This window comes from Thalia democratica, chromosome 6 (genome assembly GCF_965202585.1).
Source record: "Thalia democratica chromosome 6, ktThaDemo2.hap1.1, whole genome shotgun sequence".
Classification (NCBI taxonomy): domain Eukaryota; kingdom Metazoa; phylum Chordata; class Thaliacea; order Salpida; family Salpidae; genus Thalia; species Thalia democratica.
Genome location: NC_139170.1, coordinates 23,218,746 through 23,238,371, shown reverse-complemented (window position 1 = coordinate 23,238,371; position 19,626 = coordinate 23,218,746). Strand labels below are relative to the sequence as shown.

The 19,626-nt window shown below is 25.1% G+C and overlaps 1 protein-coding gene across 1 annotated transcript in view; it reads right to left on the bottom strand.

The window, feature by feature from the left end:
- Positions 1–18,865, bottom strand: part of LOC145839423 (alpha-1,3/1,6-mannosyltransferase ALG2-like) — a 30,076-nt gene extending 11,211 nt beyond the window's left edge. Inside the window, exons 1-7 of the mRNA XM_082946996.1 lie at positions 18,700–18,865; positions 18,380–18,569; positions 6,802–6,965; positions 5,382–5,588; positions 4,399–4,521; positions 3,820–3,968; positions 3,590–3,693 (exon numbers count right to left, since the gene is read on the bottom strand). Of these exons, the coding sequence (XP_082803122.1) occupies positions 3,590–3,693; positions 3,820–3,968; positions 4,399–4,521; positions 5,382–5,588; positions 6,802–6,965; positions 18,380–18,569; positions 18,700–18,841 (1,079 nt within the window). The 5' untranslated portion in view covers positions 18,842–18,865. The remainder of the gene's footprint in view (positions 1–3,589; positions 3,694–3,819; positions 3,969–4,398; positions 4,522–5,381; positions 5,589–6,801; positions 6,966–18,379; positions 18,570–18,699) is intronic.
- Positions 18,866–19,626: the final 761 nt, after the last annotated feature.

The following is a 19,626-nucleotide window of genomic DNA, read 5'->3' as shown; positions in this document are numbered from 1 at the left end:
TGATTTTGCACGCGACTATTTTGCACGGAAGCTCAACTTTGCACGACAGACAGTTTTGCACGGAGGGTCAATTTTGAACAAAAAATGCTAATTTAAAATAACTAAATAAAACATATATTAAAACCTTTATATTTTATTCAAAATAAAGCACGTATTAGTGTAATTAATTTCTATTTAAATAAGTTAATATTAATTTCATCTATTTTTTTATTTTTTAAGCTTTTTTTAATTGAAACTAAATTATTGTGTTTAAAAACTAATATAAATTAGAAAAGTTTTTAATAAACATTAAACTAAAATTTCATTTTAATAAAAATAACCCTCATCAAAAAATAAACATGCATTGATGTAAACTTAAATTAAATTAAAATTATACTATACTTCAATATGAAACAAAACAAGATAAAAAAAATTATAAATAATATTTACATGGGTAGGTGTTAAAATGGCACGAGCTTACAAAATTGCACGAGGGGACAAAATTGCACGAAAATATTTTTGCACAGAAAAAAACGAGCATGCAAAATAGTGAGACAATTAGATAAATTTAGAAAGGAGAAAATCCGTCTGATGAAATTGTTATTGTGCATTGTACAGAAAGTTCTCTTATGGCTGTGTACTTCTATAAATTGTACTTAAAATAGTTTTTTTGTTTTATATGAAAGTTTTAAACCTAATTTATATATCATGATTTTCTATTTGTCTAAACTTTATCTTAGTTGCATCACTACTTGCACGCGTTTTCCTCTAATTAGCTCTTAAGTTTCTCCTGCTCTGTTTTTCTCTTTATCTAACTCAGACTTGCGAAAAAGCACTGTCAAAAGCTATTTTCTTCTTACTTTTTTTTTAGAAGATAAAGGAGATACAAGCTTTTGACTAAAATGAAACAAACAAAATAATACAATAACTACAATTAGTTAATTTCTATTTTTAACAAAAAAATTTTCACTAATATAAACAAAACTATTTTTGGTAATTATATTTTAATAACGGTTAGAATCTTATTTTATAATCTAGTTTCTATTTTTATTTATATAAATTTTTTTTGATTGATTTTTTGTTTAATTATTTAATTTATTCATTTTGACTTTTTTAATCATTAAATTTATTTTTAATTTATTTAATTATTAATTCATTTATTTTTAATTTTTTTATTAACTTTATTAATTTTTATTTTGGACTTTTATGTAAAGTATTTTTTTTTTTTTTTTTAATTTTTATAAATCTTATTTATTTTTTGATTATTTTAAAATTTATTTATTATTTAGTTTTTTGATTTTTTATATTCTGACTTTTTTTATTATTTGTTTTAATCTATTTAACAGTTAGTTTATTATTTTTTACTAAAAAATACTTTTTTTCTTTTACCTAAATTTTTTTTTTTAATATTTAATTAGTTTTTTTTTAATTGATTTGTTATTTTTTAGTTAATATTTTTTTTTATTGATTTGTTATTTATTACTTTAATTTTTTTATTTTTAAGTTATTTAATATTTTAATACAAACTTTTTTTTTAAGTATTTATCAAATTTTTTTTGTAATTTTCTATTATTTAGCTAATAATTTTTTTAATTCTGATTTTTTATTTTTTTTTATTAAAAAAAAAAAAAAATTGTGCAAAATTATCTTTGTGCAAAAGAGTCTTCTTGTGCAATTTTGTCCTTTCGTGCAAAAATGTCTACGCGCAATTCTGACCCGCCCCTGGGAAGGAAACAAACCTGTGCAAAATTGACCCTCCGTGCAAAATTGTCACTCGTGCAAAAAAGACCTTTCGTGCAAAAGTGTCTGCGTGCAAAATTGTCTGCTCGTGCAAAAATATCCCCTTGTGCAAAAGTTTCTTCGTGCAAAAGTGAACCTTCGTGCAATTTTGTCTACGTGCAATTTTATCTTCGTGCAATTTTGTGCTTTCGTGCAAATTAGTCTTCGTGCAAAAGTATCTTCGTGCAATTTTGTGTTTTCGTGCAATGTTGTCCCCTCGTGCAATTTTGTACGCTCGCGCAATTTAGACAACTACCCCTTTTTAATATATCTGACAAAATATTTATTTATATATGATATATTTTTGTGTTGTATCGAAATTTTACTAATGAACATGTAAAAATTGTTTAAAATTCCAGATTTTCCAGTTTTTTTTTACAATTTCTCAAATTTCAGGTCTTTTCAGCCTAAATTGTCAAATTCCAGGTTTTTAAGGACTGCAGGTTTAGTGACCACCCTGTTATAAAGACTAACTAAAAAACATATTTAAAATGCTCTTTACAACATTAGTATTTGTTATTAAATTATTAAAACTATTAAGAAAAAAATACAAAAACAAGGAAAAATAAACTTCTTTGTTTATGATAACTAAGCATTATTTATAACAATACTTAACATTTTTGTAGAACATTTTTAGCACTTAAAACACTCAAAATATATTTAATGTTTAAAAATAACACTTTAAAAACTTATAATTTAAATCTACTTGAAAGCTAAAATTTAATCAAAGAAATTATTAAAACTATCTTAAATACTAGATAAAAATTTTAAAGTGACAACTTAAAAATAAATTGTATGTAATAATGCAACAGTAATTATACTCCAGCATAAAATTAATTTTACAAACGTTTTTTTATATGCAAGGTAATATGTAGCCTGTCAACAGAATATGCACTAGAGCTATATAAATACCTATAGATGACAACTATAGTAATTCATAACTTTAAAACTTATGATTTATCTTTTGTCTGCCTTATGTCAATAAGAACTCAAGAGTTTTAAAAAGAAATATCTGTCAATTAGTTAGTAGGACTTATCATTTGGCAAAGCCGATCGTTATTTTCGTATCCAAACCAATGTTTAGACCTGGGGCAAAGATCCGATAGCAGAATTTAAACAAAGTATGATAGTTTATCAGTTTAACTACTTCTGTGAAGCTAGTTATGTCGGGATGACCTCAAGACAATTTGGCAAAAGAATAAAGGAACATATTCCAAAAAGTATCGACGAATTTTGTATCAGTAATAAGAAAACTAAATCTATTAGAGTAATAAATGCTTCAAAAAGATCTGCTAATGCTGAACACAAAATAAATAACCTTGATTGTGCAAGTAATTATAATTTAAAAAGATTTAAAATTGTTAAAAATTGTTTTAACATTTCTGATTTAGTTAAACTTGAGGCTATTTGTATTTTGTTAAGAAAACCTAAGTTGTGTAAACATAAAGATTTTGATTATACTGTTTCGTTGTTTTCTTAAATTGTTTTATAAGTAGTAATGTTGCTCTGTTGTATTAATTTTTTTAGTTGCATTGTAATTAGAAGTACTTATGTATTGTTAATAACCCTATGCTTTATCATTATTACTTTTACGTTGGTTGCACTTTCACTATATAAGCTAGATTTGAAACTTGATTTTTTATTGCTTAGTATACAACTGACGAAATAAGCATGAAATATATATTGTTCTAAAAATTTGAGTCATATTTATACTGTTTGAAAGGATTTATCTTTTATGAATCGTACTACTTCTTAAGTAAAATTATCAAAATTGGAATACTTTACTTATTCATTTAAATAGTGTTAATGATATATAAGATTAAAAACCAACATAGCATCCGAAAAACTGTTCTTGTCAGCATCACATAGAAACCCAGTAACCTTATGTTCAACAGTTTCACAAGGCCCACCATTGTTTACCGCTATAACTGGATTCTGTTTAAGCAAATTACATTTAAAAACCAGAACAAAATTTCTTAAAATATAAAATATTTGAAATACTTAAAAATACAAAATCAGCAGAAACTCAAAACTTTAATTTATTTATCAAAGTTTACTTACATTTGCAAACATTGCTTCGAGAGGAACAATGCCGAAGTGCTCATGTGAGGGAGTGTACAAAACACAAGACGCACCTTGCAACAACATAACCTTATGCTCATCGGAAATTGACCGAAAGAACTTCACTTTGTCGACTAGATTAAGTTTTTCTAAAAATTTAAAAAATCAAAATAAGTTAAAGCTTTACAAAAAAATTGTCAGCTTCTTAAACTACAGATTGTTGAGAATAAAATTATGATCAAGAAAACATTTAGTAAACTTTAAAAGTTACGACTCATACAACTTACATAAACAAATCTAAAAGATGATAAATAGGATTTACTTAAATATTTAAAAACAAGATCTTTTCACTTTAATAAATATGCAAAAAGTACAGTATGCTATAAATTAGTCTAACACAAAAGATACAAAACACTAACTTTTTGTATACTTTACTTACATATACTTTTTATTCGTTAGTTTTAAATATTCTAGCTTGCTGAAATTTCAAGTTTAATTTTAAAATGACAAAACATTAAGTATAAGTTTTAAACATAGGAGTTTTATAGCATAAAACTTTCCAACACTCTTTTTATTAACTTGTAAGTTTTTCTAACTCTTCAAGGTGCTCAACATTTTCTTTCACTCGTTTGTCATAACCACCAGCCATTACAAGAGAGCAATTATAAAAATTCTCAGCGGTAACTTTACTTCGTAGTTGAGCTGTAAATATATAACTAGACTTATAAACTATTAGTTATTATACATAATTGTGTACAATATAAATCTAAACACTAAATTAGTCTTAATATTTTATCAAGATACTCAGAGGTCTACTGAGTAAAAATTTTATTATTGAATTTAAAAATCACATAAAATAGTTTCTATTGTTTATAAAAAATATGTATAAAGGTTTTGTTTTGGTACTGGTTGTTTTTAAAAAGTTTAAACACAAATTTCTCATTTTGTAAAAGTTCGGAAGTTTATTGATTAATTTCATTTAGCACATCGTCAAAATAAATTGCTAAAAACTGATAAGAATATGGCATAAAATTTAGTTATACATAATGATTTTTAAATATCAAGATAAAAATAGTTACGTGATAAAAAGTTAAATTTGAAAAATATTTCAAGGTTTAAATTAGAATTAACTTAATTTTTCACTGATTTGAAGTCATATACAAGATAAAACTGTTAGAATAAAACATTTAAGACTGTAAAAATTTTACTTTAAACTGAACTAAAAAGTAAATTAATTGTAATGAACTTTGTTATTTACTTTATAATTTAGTTTTATTCTAACAATTTTATCTTAAAAACAACTTCAAATCAGTGAAATATAACTTAATTATAACTTAAACCTTTCAACAAATTTTTATATTTAAATCTTTATGACTTAACTATTCTTAGCTAGATATTTAAAAATCATTTGGATATTAGATTTATACCATATTCTTATCAGTTTTTAGCAAGCTTATTCCGACTATGCGCTAAGTGAAATTAATCAATAAACTTCAAAAATTACAAAAAATCAGTTTTTTTGTGATTAAACTTTTTAATAAAAGTATAAGAAAATAACATACCGAACGCTTCGATAGCAAGATTCAAATTTTTTTTTCTTTCATATCTGTTTATCGAAAGAAAAATTCGTTTTGGATCATTTTCATCTTTTGGTTCAATAGACCTTGATTTTTTTTCATTTCGTATAAATTTTTCAGTGTTCATACTCGGATACAAAACTTGAAATTCACGGTCTCTCAATGAAGGGAAAGCTTCATAGACTTTGCTTTCTAAACGAAAAAATAAAGAATATTAATGAAAAAATTTATAAAACTCAAGTTTTTATAAATGTTTATTTACACTTTTTTTGTTGAAGGCGACATTTGGAAGCTTTAATAACTTAGTTTTAATTGTTTTTAAATAAAATATTTTATTAGTACCAACTTTTCAAGGTCTTTATAAAACTTTATAAAATTAAGTCTAGCAAAGTTCTATTAAGTGAACTTGTCAATTACTCTTACAATAAATAATCGCATTTAGTTGATATAAAGTTTAAGGTTTTATTTGATTAGTTAAAATACCTTACAAAATCATCCACTTGCAATCAAACAATATAATTTTATCGATGCTACAAACTTTAAAAAAATATTAATAACAATATTCAATACTTAGGTTTAGTTTTTTAGGAATTTTTAAACCATTAATTTAGTTAAATAAAAAATTTAATTATATCTATTTTTTTATCATTCTATATAAAATTAATCTTAACATAAATAATGACGCCTCAGTCAAAAATTTATAGAACTTTAAACCTATATTTTTTTTTCTTTAATAAATTTTATAAAATAGTTGAGTGGATATTAAAATAATGTAAGTAAAAAAAATTAGGCACATATAAGAAAAGGATAATGTAGTTTATATTTACTTTAGAAAAGTTTGCAGTGATTCTTGAATACAGCATTGGATTTTATTTATCTAACAAGTTAGTTATAGAGAAATATATACAAAACCAGAATAGTAAATGTTTCATGTAAATATTTTTTTAACAATGCAGATTTTTTAAAGTGTTTGAACACTTGCTTAAAGTATTTACCTTAAAATTAAAGAAGTGGTGTATAATTAAACAGAGACTTAATTAGTTAAGAATCTACAAGCTTTGAGAAACAAAATTTTTTGACTTATTAAAAAGTTGAAAAATATTTAAGTTATATTTCTTTAATTTGCTAAAATTTTCAACTTAAAAACTGAGTACACAATTAATTTAAAATACAATATACGGCATCTATCTATATATTATTCTATAACTACTTATCACTTAAAAAAAAAAAAAATTAACTAATTTAATATATTGAAGTTAACTATAACTAATCAAAAAACATGTATTTTAGTTCTGAAACATGGTCGAATTTTAACATTTTTGAGTATAACATACTTTTACAATAATTCAATTTTCGAATAGAATTTGTTGTCAATATAACTTGTTATTTTATAAACAAATCTCACCTGTAAAATGACTATTGACAAACACCAAATCTGCTTTTCCAGTTGAAAGTTCTTCAAGCCAATCAAAAAAATATCTGTAGACCTTTTTTACTAAAGTCTTTCGTCCAGTTAAAAGTTTGTCTGGATAATGACAATAAAAAATTACTTTTGCAGACGAAAACCACCTAAAATCATAAAATCAAAACTTTATAAAGCTTAAATAAAAAAATTTAAAATCTTCAACAAATTACTTATTTTTCAGGTTTTTATTTTGGTTGTAAACAAAAAATATCATTATTACACTTTTAAATTAATGAACTCATATTTTTACATAAACAAACAAATCATTTAAAAAATATAAAAAATCACATTTTATTTTTTCCTTAAATTTATTTGAGATTTTTTGTACTAAGTCTTATCAAAAATTGTATCTTACTAAATTAAAGTGAATTGAAACTGAAATAAGATTGTACTGTAGTTAAAGTTTTAAAATATGAAATATAAAATGACGTAATAGTTGAATGTAAAAAGTAAGTAAGTGCTTATACTGTAGAACTTTGCTGTACAGATTAAAAACTCGTTAGATTAAAACCAAACTAAAATAAACTAGCAATAAACATGAAAACAAAACTACACTTTAAAGATAAAAAATACAAGAAATTAGTTACTTTAAATTCTTTTTTTTTTAAGTGTTGTTTTAAATCATTTTTATCGCTAGTTTATTTTAGTTTGATTTTAATCTAACGAGTTTTATTAGTACAGCAAAGTTCAACAGTATAAGCACTTAGTTACTTTTTACATTCAATTATTACGTCATTTTATACTTCATATTTTAAAACTTTAACTACAGTAAAATCTTATTTCAATTTCAATTCAGTTTAATTTAATAAGATACAATTTTTGATAAGACTTACTACGAAAGATCTCTAATAAATTTAAGGAAAAAATTAAATATGTTTTCTTCTATTTTTTAAATAAGTTATGCACCGGAAAAAAGCTGTATAAACAATTCAGTTTTACAATCATACATAGTATTTTAACAAGAATTGAAAATGTTTTAATCAACAAAATATTTCTACTGGAGTATTTGTTTTAAGAATTGAGACAGCTATTTAATGGTATTTTAACTAAAACTTTATTATTAATACATAGTAAACACACTCAAAACAAAACACTTAATCACAACATTTATTGTATAAAAATCTATGAAACTAATTAGACTAAAATTATTTATATATATACAAAAGTATTAGTTATTGTATAATACTGTACATACAATTGCTAGTCATTCTGTAATAAAATAGTGTTTTAAACACTATGTAATGATACTTTTGATACTAATGTCTTTTTACTTTTAATCATAAGTATTTGAAATTAGATCCAAATCCAACCAGATAAAAAATTGAAAAAAATCGATTCTGGTCAAGGCTTGATTTTTAAATTTTAAATGGGATTTAAGATTTGGATCTGACAAAGCTCAATTCAATAAATAAACAATTTATTCTTTCAAAATAACTGTTGAGGCTCAATTAAAGGAAAGGTGTGATCTTCTTTTGGTGTGATAAGTCTGTTGATGAGTGTAAGGAATATGGTGCAGAGTTGATGTCAACAATACAATTTACAATATACGGAAGTTAAATTTACATAAATGTATTGCCACTAGTGATCTACTGGATCTAGGTATCCGAACAGTAAAGGCTTTATGGGTCTAGATCCTAGTATGAAAATATTATACGAACCCCGTCGGATATTAATTAGAAAAAGTAACCGGATCCAGTAGATCAATACTTAATTACCAATTTTAAATTATATACCCAAAATACTAGTTTATAGCTTAGAAAACTCCAGAGTGTAAAAGTGCTACATCTCTTTATTGCCTTAGTATTTGAAAAAAAATCACTTTGCTTATTGTTTCTTACAGTTTTAAAGTTAGTTTAAAGTTTTACTTGTTTAATAGAATAATGCATATACAATATGAAAACAAAATTAAAAACTTAATATAAATAGGAAATAAAGAAGGTACAAAATTAAACATTATATACTTTATGTAGTTTAAAAACTTTATAAAATGTTAAGTTTTGTAATATTTTTTAACTTAAGATCATATTAGAAAGAAATAATATGAAAGCTTAGAAATAATTAACTAAAATATTTTTTAAATTCCTTTTAAGTTTTAAGTTCAGATTTAAGTTTTGTAATAGTTTTTAACTTATGATTTTATTAGAAAGAAATAATATGAAAGTTTAGAAATAATTAACTGAAATGTTTTTTAAATGCAGTATGTCAAAAATTAAATTATATTATTATTTAGTAATATATTATTATTTCTTCTAATAACTGCGGTCCGAGGTCAACTTTTCCGAAAATTTCTAGGCTCGCAGTCACTTATAAACCTTTTATAAAAGCCTTCCGACCTTTGGTTTTGAGTTTTGCACACGGTATAAAACTGTGATAAATTATTTTTATTAGACTCTCAAATTAAAATTAGGTACTTGATTTAAGGGTTTAATCTTAGCCCTTTGCATAAGCGTTCTTATTTATTTATCATACATTTAGTTTATAACTACAGTTTTTTATCTTTGCATGTGAACTTATTTCAGTTTGATTAGCATTCTAGTTTTTGTCCTATGAGAATTTAAAAGATAAATATCATTGGTGTAACTGTTTTCATTTGGGTAAGATCACCGTCAGGTCACCTCAATTCAGCTTGAAATTTTATCTAGAAAGCTCAGGCCTCAACAAGAATTTTTTCTAACCAACTATATTAAGGCCATAGGGGGGTCTGACTTTTTTTTTTACAAAAAATAACTTTGGCTTTTATATGAAAGCTTTAAATACAAACTACAAGCCTGTTTTTATAGAATTCAAAAATATAATTTAACTTTTGAGATATTTTATTTTTTGTAAAAAGTTTCCGATACAAACGTATGGACCGCAAATTTTTTGGGGTCAATTTTCTCGGAAATTTAAAAATTCACTAAAAACCTATCTCCTCCTTCATTTTTTGACCTAGAGACTTCAAATTTTCAGGAAATGTTCCTTTTAATATTTTGAAGAATCTGAATGTTGGAATTTTTGAAATTTTGAAAAATAAAAATTTTATCCACAAAAAACTAAAAAAAAGGGTAGTTTTTTGACAATAATTTTTTTTTACTCAAAATTAAAAAAATTCCTACAATAGATCTCTTTAAAGTTTAATGATACACATTCTGTAAAAATTTGAGAAAGATTACTCAAAAAATGAAGGAGGAGATAGATTTTTAGTGAAATAGTCTTTTTTCGCATTTTTAGTTTTCGCCTTCCATAAGGAACCTATTCAACGCCCTTTCTTTGATCGCTTATATCTCAAAAGTTACTTTGAGTTTTTTTAAGCGGTTAAAAGTGTCTGATAGCTCAGATTAAATTCTACAAAATAAGATCAAGTTGTAAAAAACAAAGTGGACCCCCCCCCTATGGCCTTAACCTTATCTGGTTAATTTATGACATATATGTAATGGATAAATGTATGGTGATTTTAGTGCGGAAGTCTAGTTTACGAAATCAAAGTATTTATATAAATATTTTTTGAATGGTAAATATAATTTTCAGCAACCAGCATAATCAGGATTTCCAAATTAGGACCATATGCAGGGTTGCCACAGATCCAGCTAAAATTTTTTTTTGACATTTCCTGACTTATTACTAAAATTTTCCTGGCTTTTCTAAATCAAACTCTTAATTTAAACTTATTCTAAAATGCATAAACAAACATTTAAAACTATATTAAGCTTTCAATCTTTTATACAGGTTAAATTAACAGTAATTTTGCTAAATTTAATCATCTAACTTCCATTACATCACTTGAATCATCTGTAAATAATTGATGTATTTGCAATAAACAGGTCTATCAACAAAATACAATCAAATCAAGTTCAAATAGAATTCTTTCAGTAGATCCTTCTCTCCACTACACAAAACACAACTAACTGCAAACATAAAATATATTTGTTATGTTTTTTGTGAAATATTTCTTCAGTATTTTACGCCTGACTAACCCTAGTTTCTCATTGGCTCATTTGGATGCTATAACAGTTCACTTCCATATATAATCATTGTTGTCTCGCTCTACATATTCAAACTATATAACAAAAATTAAAATGCAGTAGATTCGTTACAATTTAATAACATAATCTGCTTTTAGTCATTTTTCAAACTTAAACAACTTTAAATAAATATAATAAGGTAAAGTATTCACATAAACTTGTAACATAAAATACTAAACTTAGTGCTTAACTATAAAGAACTTAATTATTTACTTAAACAAAATTACTTTGATCCTGAAATTCTGCAAGATAAACTTCTGTGTATATATCACAGTCTCACTATGGAAGTGTCCTTGCCACAGATAATAAATACTAAAAAGCATACAAAGACTGCTTGTTTAAGTAGGGTAGTTGATCAATATGTTAATAGAAAAACTTAGCAATTTTATAATGGTTATTTTATCAATTTTTACCAGATAAAGGAGTTGGAAATTAAGTAATTTTGTGAATTTCTAGGTAAATTTTGCAATTTTAGCCTGACTTTGAAGGATTTTTAATCAATTTTCTACCATGTGAAGGCTTTGGAAAAAAAGGAATTTTGTAAATTTGAACTGACAAAATCTGATGTTTTTTCAAATTTTATCAAATCTCCTGATTTTTTTTTCAGATACCCCTTTTTTTTTCCTGACTTTTGTCTTTTTTTTTTAGTTTATCCTGACTTTTCCTGGCCTTGCGGCAGCCCTGCATATGGCTCCCTTGAGACCATAAGCTGCAAAGGGGCCAAAGTGGGGGCCAAAACTATTAAAGTTGCCATAAAGCCATAATTTGAGACTTACACTAGATAAATCTGGAGTTGATGATAAAAAAGCAAAAAAGGGTCTTATGCGTATTAAAGGGTAGTTTTGAAAACTTATACTAGAAATTACAGGAATATTTGAAATTTTAACTTAACCAGGGCTTTCCAAAGTAAGCCATTTAAGAAAATTAGGGGGCCATAAGCTGCAAGTGGGGAGGGGGCTTAAGTTCATTATTTGAAACATACACTAGATATTTTTGAGTTGATGATGAGGAGCAAAAAAAAAGTCTTAGGGAATTTTTATGGAGGTTTTTTTTTAAAGGAGCCTTTTGAAAAATAGATGGGAAACCCTGATCTATATAGTTGCACACACTGACGAAACTCTGACGTATAAAACTTTAACATTTTGAAACAATATAAGCAGTATGAACTCTACCGCTTTAAATAAATATTGGTTGAGGAAAAAAGAGCCAGGTTAAACACCCAAATAACAAAAAGGGAAAATCTTTAACCTATGAAGATTTTAGGCTATTTCGATTATGAGAATTGTATGGTTGCAGTATGTTTTACATCCACACTATTGTCCACAATAAAACTTAAACGAAATTAAAACTAAATAGTTCTTAAGAAGCCAATTATATTCTTCTCTATATAAACTAAGAATGAAAGTTTTTGTTTATATTATATTTTAGAACAAATACACATTCTAACAATAATTAAGATCCGTGCAGAAAAAATACAGGGTTCCCAATTAAATTTTTTTTTTAATTTATAAGGAAGTTCATAAAATATAGTTAGTTTATAGGGAAATTATCGAAAATGTTATGCGTGATAGATAGTGTTAGAGAAAACTATATTAAGCTACTGTTAATATTTTTCTTTAATTTAATCCTAGTATCAATTTATATTTTAATATTACTATATTTTTCTCATCAAAGTTATTAAGTTAACATTTATTATAGTATAGAGTTTGATGTTTGATAGTCTTTATGTCTATTTTAGCTTATAGCATATAATGAAAACTTTGTGCTACAGACAGATTTAAACTACGTGCAGAAGTAGTTAACTAGTAGATCAATATGATACTAAGATATAAGAAGCATTTTGAATAGTTTGTAAAAGGCCTAATTTATTTTATATAGCAAGTATAAAAATTAAGCACTTCATTTTTTTCATTTCTGAATAACAATAAAGTAGATAAGTACACTAAAAGATTCTTAAAATAATAAACTTTAAATAACACTTTGACAACTACAATAATCTTTTAATTATGCATCACCTGATACAACCTTAAACTAAAATATAAACTAAACTATAAACTACTTGAATGTTAACAAAACCTAAGAAATAAACATATATCCTAATAACATCTATCCCTTTAACAAAGTATTGAACTTACTGTCTCTTCAGTTTGTTAACTTAAGTTTTCTGATGCTTGTTGTAATTACTGTACTAAATCTAACACTTTATCTTTATAATTATTTAACTTGTTCTAAAAAAATTATTTCGGGTAAACTAAAATTCCTAAACTGCTAAACAATGTTTAAAAACGAGTGTAATGAAATATTTAATGTTGTCATTTTAAGGCCATAGGGTGGTCCAACACTTTTTTTTACAAAATTAACTTTGGCGTTTATATGAAAGCTATAAGTACAAACTACAAGCCAGTTTTTATAGAATTCAAAAATATTATTTAACTTTTGAGATATTTTATTTTTTATAAAAAATTTCCGATACAAACGTATGGACCGCAAATATTTTGGAGTCAATTTTCTCAGAAATTTTAAAATTTACTAAAAATCTATCTCCTCCTTCATTTTACAAGCAATCCTCTTAAAATAAATTTTCGGGAAATGTTCCTTATACTAAAAGAAAAAAACATTACCTATAAACTTTAATAATTTTAAAAAATAAAAATTTTATGACAAAAATTTTAAAAAAAATTTAAATAAATTTTTTTAAGTCCAAAGTAACATTTTTTTGTTGTTGTATAAATATTAGACAGTGAAAGTTTAAAGAAGATTGCTTTAAAAATGTAGGAGATAGATTTTAAATAAAATAGTCTTTTTTTCGCTGTTTTAGTTTTCCCTTTCCATAGGGAACCTATTATGCGGCCCGACTTTGACTGGTCATATCTCAAAAAATAATTCGAATTTTTTAAAACAATAAAAAGCATGTTAAAGCTTAAAAAAAATCTTTCAAATAAGATCAATTTCTAAAAAACATGCCTTCTCCCTATATACACACTATCAACGATTCCACATAAGAAGGGATTAGCATGTTACCAACGCCTTAAGAAACTGGATGACCTATGGTTCAAACAAGCCAATAAAAATTCAATCAGTAATAGGTGAACATTTGTTAAATAACTAAGAAAGCTCAAAATCTATAACGATAATATGCTTTCCATTGTTTGTAAAGAACGTAATATGTATCATTGAAGTGTTTTAGAATCTTTTTTTTATAAAAACAAATTAGCCAAGTTAAAGCAAACAAAAAATTGTTTATAATTCAAATTTGTTTAAACTATTGTAATTTTTTACTAAGTTTCGTTTTTGTTGTTTAATTTTATTTTCAAAAAAAGTTTAAATAAGTTTGTTTCCTCTTATAAAAATTGCTATTAATGCTTTCAATTTCTAGTACTTCAGCTTTATACTTTAAATTTTGTTAAATAACTTTATAATAGCATCGCATTGTACATATAATTTTATTTACCTAATGTGATGAATATTGGTTATATTATCACAAAAAATTCAATCACCAAGGAAAAAACGTAATTTCTAGGGCTTTATATAGATTCTAATACATTTTTCAATTTTTTCTAGGGATTTATAGGGACTTTTCAGAATACTGCAAATTTATAGGGAAAAGGAACCCTGTAAATAATATCAAAAACTTTATGCTTAAAATGGAATTAAAACCTTTACACAACTATATTTCAAAGACAGATGTTTTAAGAATTGTTTGAAATAGAATGAGAATTAATTCAGAGTTGCAACTCGTTTTTTCAAAAATGTTTCAAGGTTTTCAAAATTTCCTCCAGGTTTTTAAAAGTGCTCATTTTTGGGTCTATTTTTAGTTTAAAGTCAGTTTAAGGTAAAAAACTGTGTTAATTAGCATAAAAACATTGAAAAGATACTGTAAAGCTACTTTAATATTTTTTGATAAAAAAAAAATTTGATGACAAATTTTTTTTTAATTGTATGATATATTTTTGAGTCAAATCCAAATATTACAACTGAATATGTGTAAATTGTTAAAATTCCAGGTTTTTTTTTTGCCTAAATTGTCAAATTCCAGGTTTTTCCAAGTAAAGTGACGACCCTGTAAATAGTTTTTATTAGGTTTTTTTTATTACTGTTACCCCTAACCATTACCTTCGATTAGAAATTGTTTTTTTATTAGTTTTTTTTTGTTATCTATTTTACTATTATCACTCTTACCCCTAGGCTCTTTTATTCACCCTCGGTTGGTAACTTTTTTTTATTTTTTTTTACTTGTTTTTTTTTCTTTTACTTTCGTGTAAAAGTGGTCCTCCGTGAAAAAAAGTCTCCGTGCAAAAGTGTCTTTTCGTGCATATTTGACTCTTCGTCAAAAAGTGTCTTCGTGCATATATGACCCATACGAAAAGTTACACCATACTCATTTTCTTAAAACTGTAACTTTCTTTTTGTTGCTTCAGACTATTTATTTTCTTTTACTATTTATAATTTATTTTATATAATTAATAACTTAACTGAGTTCAAATGAAAGTGAAACTGATATTCTATTACAAAGCAAAATTATTAATAATTTACTAGTTAACATACGTTTACTTAAGTTTTGCTTACTACATTCTAAAATTCATATCTATTTAAAGCCTATACTAATACTTCATAATACTTTAAACTTATTTTTTACACCGTCTACTAACTAAATATTTTTCAAATTAATTTTAACTTGAAAAAGAAATTTTGTGTAGTTTCGAAAACGTTTGTGAAAAAATAAAGTGAGTAACCTGAATTCATATATTCTTAGTTGCAAATGGTGTATATATTATTAAATTTATTTATCACATTTTCAATAGATTTTTAACATTCAAATTATTTTCAAAATATAGTCTGTTAATGTTGTAGAGTACAAATAATTCCTTGTGGGAGGAGGAAACTAATATAGAAAATCAATAAAAATCGATGTAATTTTAGGTTTTTCTAGATAAATACTAAGTTTTCAGGAAATTTTACTTGAAAAACTTATAAAATCTGTTGTAACAAAGTTAACATACAAAAAATAAAAATGTTCAGACAAAATTTTTCTGCTTATTTTTGAAAAATATTATTTTTTAAGCAAAAATCATTCAACCTAAATTTTGTTTAGTTCCTTTTAATTGCTTTTATTTTATTTTTTAGGCTTAAAACTATAACCAAAATAACCTTCATTATTCTCATGATTCTGAAAGTTTTTAAAGGTATAACATTCAAAAAATTTCTAAATACATTAAAGTTACAATTTTTAACTTGAATTTTATGAAGCAATTTTGAGGTCCTTTGATAAAAAATGGTATTGAAGTCAAAACCTTCATTTTTTGTTTGAGATTAATTTTATAATTATGTCATTTTATATTTTATAACTTTACTGCATGAAAATTTATGTCTTTATATTGGGTAGCTGTCTAAATTGCGTGAGCTTACAAAATTGCACGAAATTACAAAATTGCACGAAGATACTTTTGCACAAGAGCACAAAATTGCACGTAGACAAAATTGCACGAAGGTTAACTTTTGCACAAGGGGATATTTTTGCACGATCAGACAATTTTGCACGAAAGGTCTTTTTTGCACGAGTGACAATTTTGCACAGTGGGTCAATTTGCATGGGTTTTGTTTCTTACCCAGGGACGGGTCAGAATTGCACATAGACATTTTTGCACGAGGGGACAAAATTGCACGAGAAGACTCTTTCGCACAAAGAAAATTTTGCGCGTAAAAACTTTATATAATATTTAAAAAAGTATTAAAAATCAGAATTTAAAAATCTAATAACTAAATAATACAAAAGTTATAAAAAAAGTTAAGTAAAAAAAAATCAAATCTAATAATAAATTAATTAATTAATTAATAATAATATTAACTAAATAAATAAATATAGAAATTTAAGTAAAAAATATTAAATTAAATGTTAAATAGATTAAAACAAAATAATAATAAAATTCAGAATTAAAAAAATCAAGTAACTAAATAATAAATATTTTTTTTTTAAATCAATAAAATAAATAAATTAAAAAACTAAATAAATTTAAAAGAAATAGTAATAATTAAAACAGTCAAAATGAATAAATTAAATAATTAAACAAAAAATCAATCAAAAAAAATTATATTGCAACGATATCTCCACATATCGCTCTGAAGAGAGTATAAAAAACGCAAAAAAAGCGAAAACAGTATAAAAATCACCGCGAGAGAGATCAAGCGTGGTTAGTTGTCGTAGTTGGTGTTGAGTCGTAGTAGTGGTAGCGCAGTTGTAGTAGTGGTAGCGTAATGTGTTTTTTATAGGGGAAGGCGTATGTGTTTAGTTTTCGAGCACTACTTTTGACTATGTTTAAGACGTACTTTTGAATCATTAACTAAGCATTATTTGTTATTGGGCATTGACTCAAATTCTTGCTAATATCATTAATATTCGTTTAGCGAGTCACTTAGTTTCTTTTTTAAGATCGTAGACTCTTCTTATATTGTACAATAAACATTGAGTGTTAATTCGTGTTTGTTTACTAACTAGAATTTAACCTAGTTGCTTAAATTATATATCTAGCAATTATTTATAGACTAGATTATATTAGATGACGGTTTAGTTGACACCGTAACCGAGATCTTAACCTCGGTATATTACTGTATATTACAATATATTACGATTAGTTAAATTAAGCTACTTATTTACCTTCTAGTCAACTACGGTTTAGTTGACACCATAACCGAGATCTTAACTTTGATATATTACGGTTTATTACATTTAAAATCAACTAGGGTTTAGTTGACACCGTAACCGAGATCTTAACCTCGGTATAGTACAATATATTACGATTAGTTTAATTAAGCTACTTGTTTACTTCTAGTCATAATTAATACTACATTTCAAATAAATAGTAAAGTTATCAAGAACTAAATTAACTAACTACGTTTCAACCTACTTCAAGAATACATTTAAAACCAACTACGGTTTAGTTGACACCGTAATCGATATTTTAACCTTGGTAAGCGATGAGTACTACCAGCAAGAAACCTAAAACCCTTTCAGCCACGAGCCTCACTAAGCTGGTTACAAAGCACGCTAAGCGTGCACATTCGGCTGATAAGGCAGCAAGCTCTAGTAGTCGCACCAAACAAAGTAATCCTGAGCTCAATACAGTCTCTGACCAGCACAGTGTGCAATCAGATCCAACTATAACAGCTGAGGGTTATAATATAAATAAAAATAAATACTAGATTATAAAATTATATTCTAACCGTTAATAACATATAATTACCTAAAATAGTTTTTTTTATATTAATTATTTTTTTTTTTGAAATTATACAGTAATCTTCCTTTATTGTACCAACATTTGTTTCTATGTGTTAATTAATCAACACACTTCAACTGGGTTCCGTAAAAAATAATTACTGTAATGTAAGAATAGAAGCATAGAATAAAGTAGGTGCAAACATGTTTACACATTACTTACATTACAGTAATTATTTTAAATTCATTGAAATAAAACTGAAAACGATAATAAAGAAATAAAGTATTTTTTCTAAATAAAACTAACTTGAGAACAAGAATAGGAGCAGAAACTTGATCACAAATGATTAGATCAGCCTTTCTATGGTGAAAAAAACAAAGGTAGAATGCAATCCAAATCATTTTAATATAAGCAAAAAAGGCATGTCCATAACCAAACAAACTCCTAGGAATAAAGCTACCAAGTACTTTCACATAAAATGTACCATCTTTTGTTTCTTTAAATAAAATTAGTTACATATAAATCAACAATACATACAACTATATAAAAAAAAACACAAACTTTAAAGATTTTCAGTTGTAAAAATTGATTACAGTCTAGTTAAGCTTAAAGTAAAACAAACAAACCCTCAAAACAATGATTTCTATTATGATAACCGGTATAAACATTTACACGGTGTTTCTTTTTTGTAAGAGCAACAGCCGCATCTACTATTAACCTCTCAGCTCCACCAATTCCAAGGTCAGGATGAATAAAATTTATTTTCATTGTTAAAAATCTACAATAATAATATTTCAATGATATATAGTTTCTGAAATAATTTTTTATATTATAAAATGTTGTGTTTAATATAAAATAATCATAAAAAACAAATTTAAGGTGCAACACTCAGGGTTTTGCTCGAATTTTTTTTTCATTTAGCTTGACTGAGACCAATTTATCCTGACATTTTTTCAAAGTAAGGAAAATCCCCTTTAGATATCATTTTAGTTATTGGGGGTCTAGATTAGTACTACTGTAGTCTCAGACTTCAACCAGCTTTATCTCAAAAATATTTTGAGCTTTAAAAATCTGCAAAAAGCAACTCATAGCTTAGTTATAAGTTAATAAAATAAGACTAATTTGTGAAAAAGGTGATTGACTCCCCCCTATGCCCTTAACATAACAAATTCAGTAATAAGTTTTAAAATAAGTGTTATATCTAATCTATTACTAGTGTAAAAATTTAATATATATTACTAAACACAATAGTTCAATTTAATTAATCACTAAGTAAAAACATTATAACCAGAAGATTTATATTAAAATGACGTGCATTGTCGTGTTTTATTAAAATACAAAATGAAACGCTTACACACGAGTATTAAAATTCAAACAAACAGCTAAGTTATTAAACTAAACTGTAGTGTTTAAACTGTATTTGTTTAATGAATCTTCATAACTATGACGTATATAATCTACTCAAAACAAAATGATGAAAATTCTTAAAAAATCTTAGAGATTCACCAAAAGGTTTTAAGCCTTTATCAGGGTTTGTGCCAAATTTTTTTTCA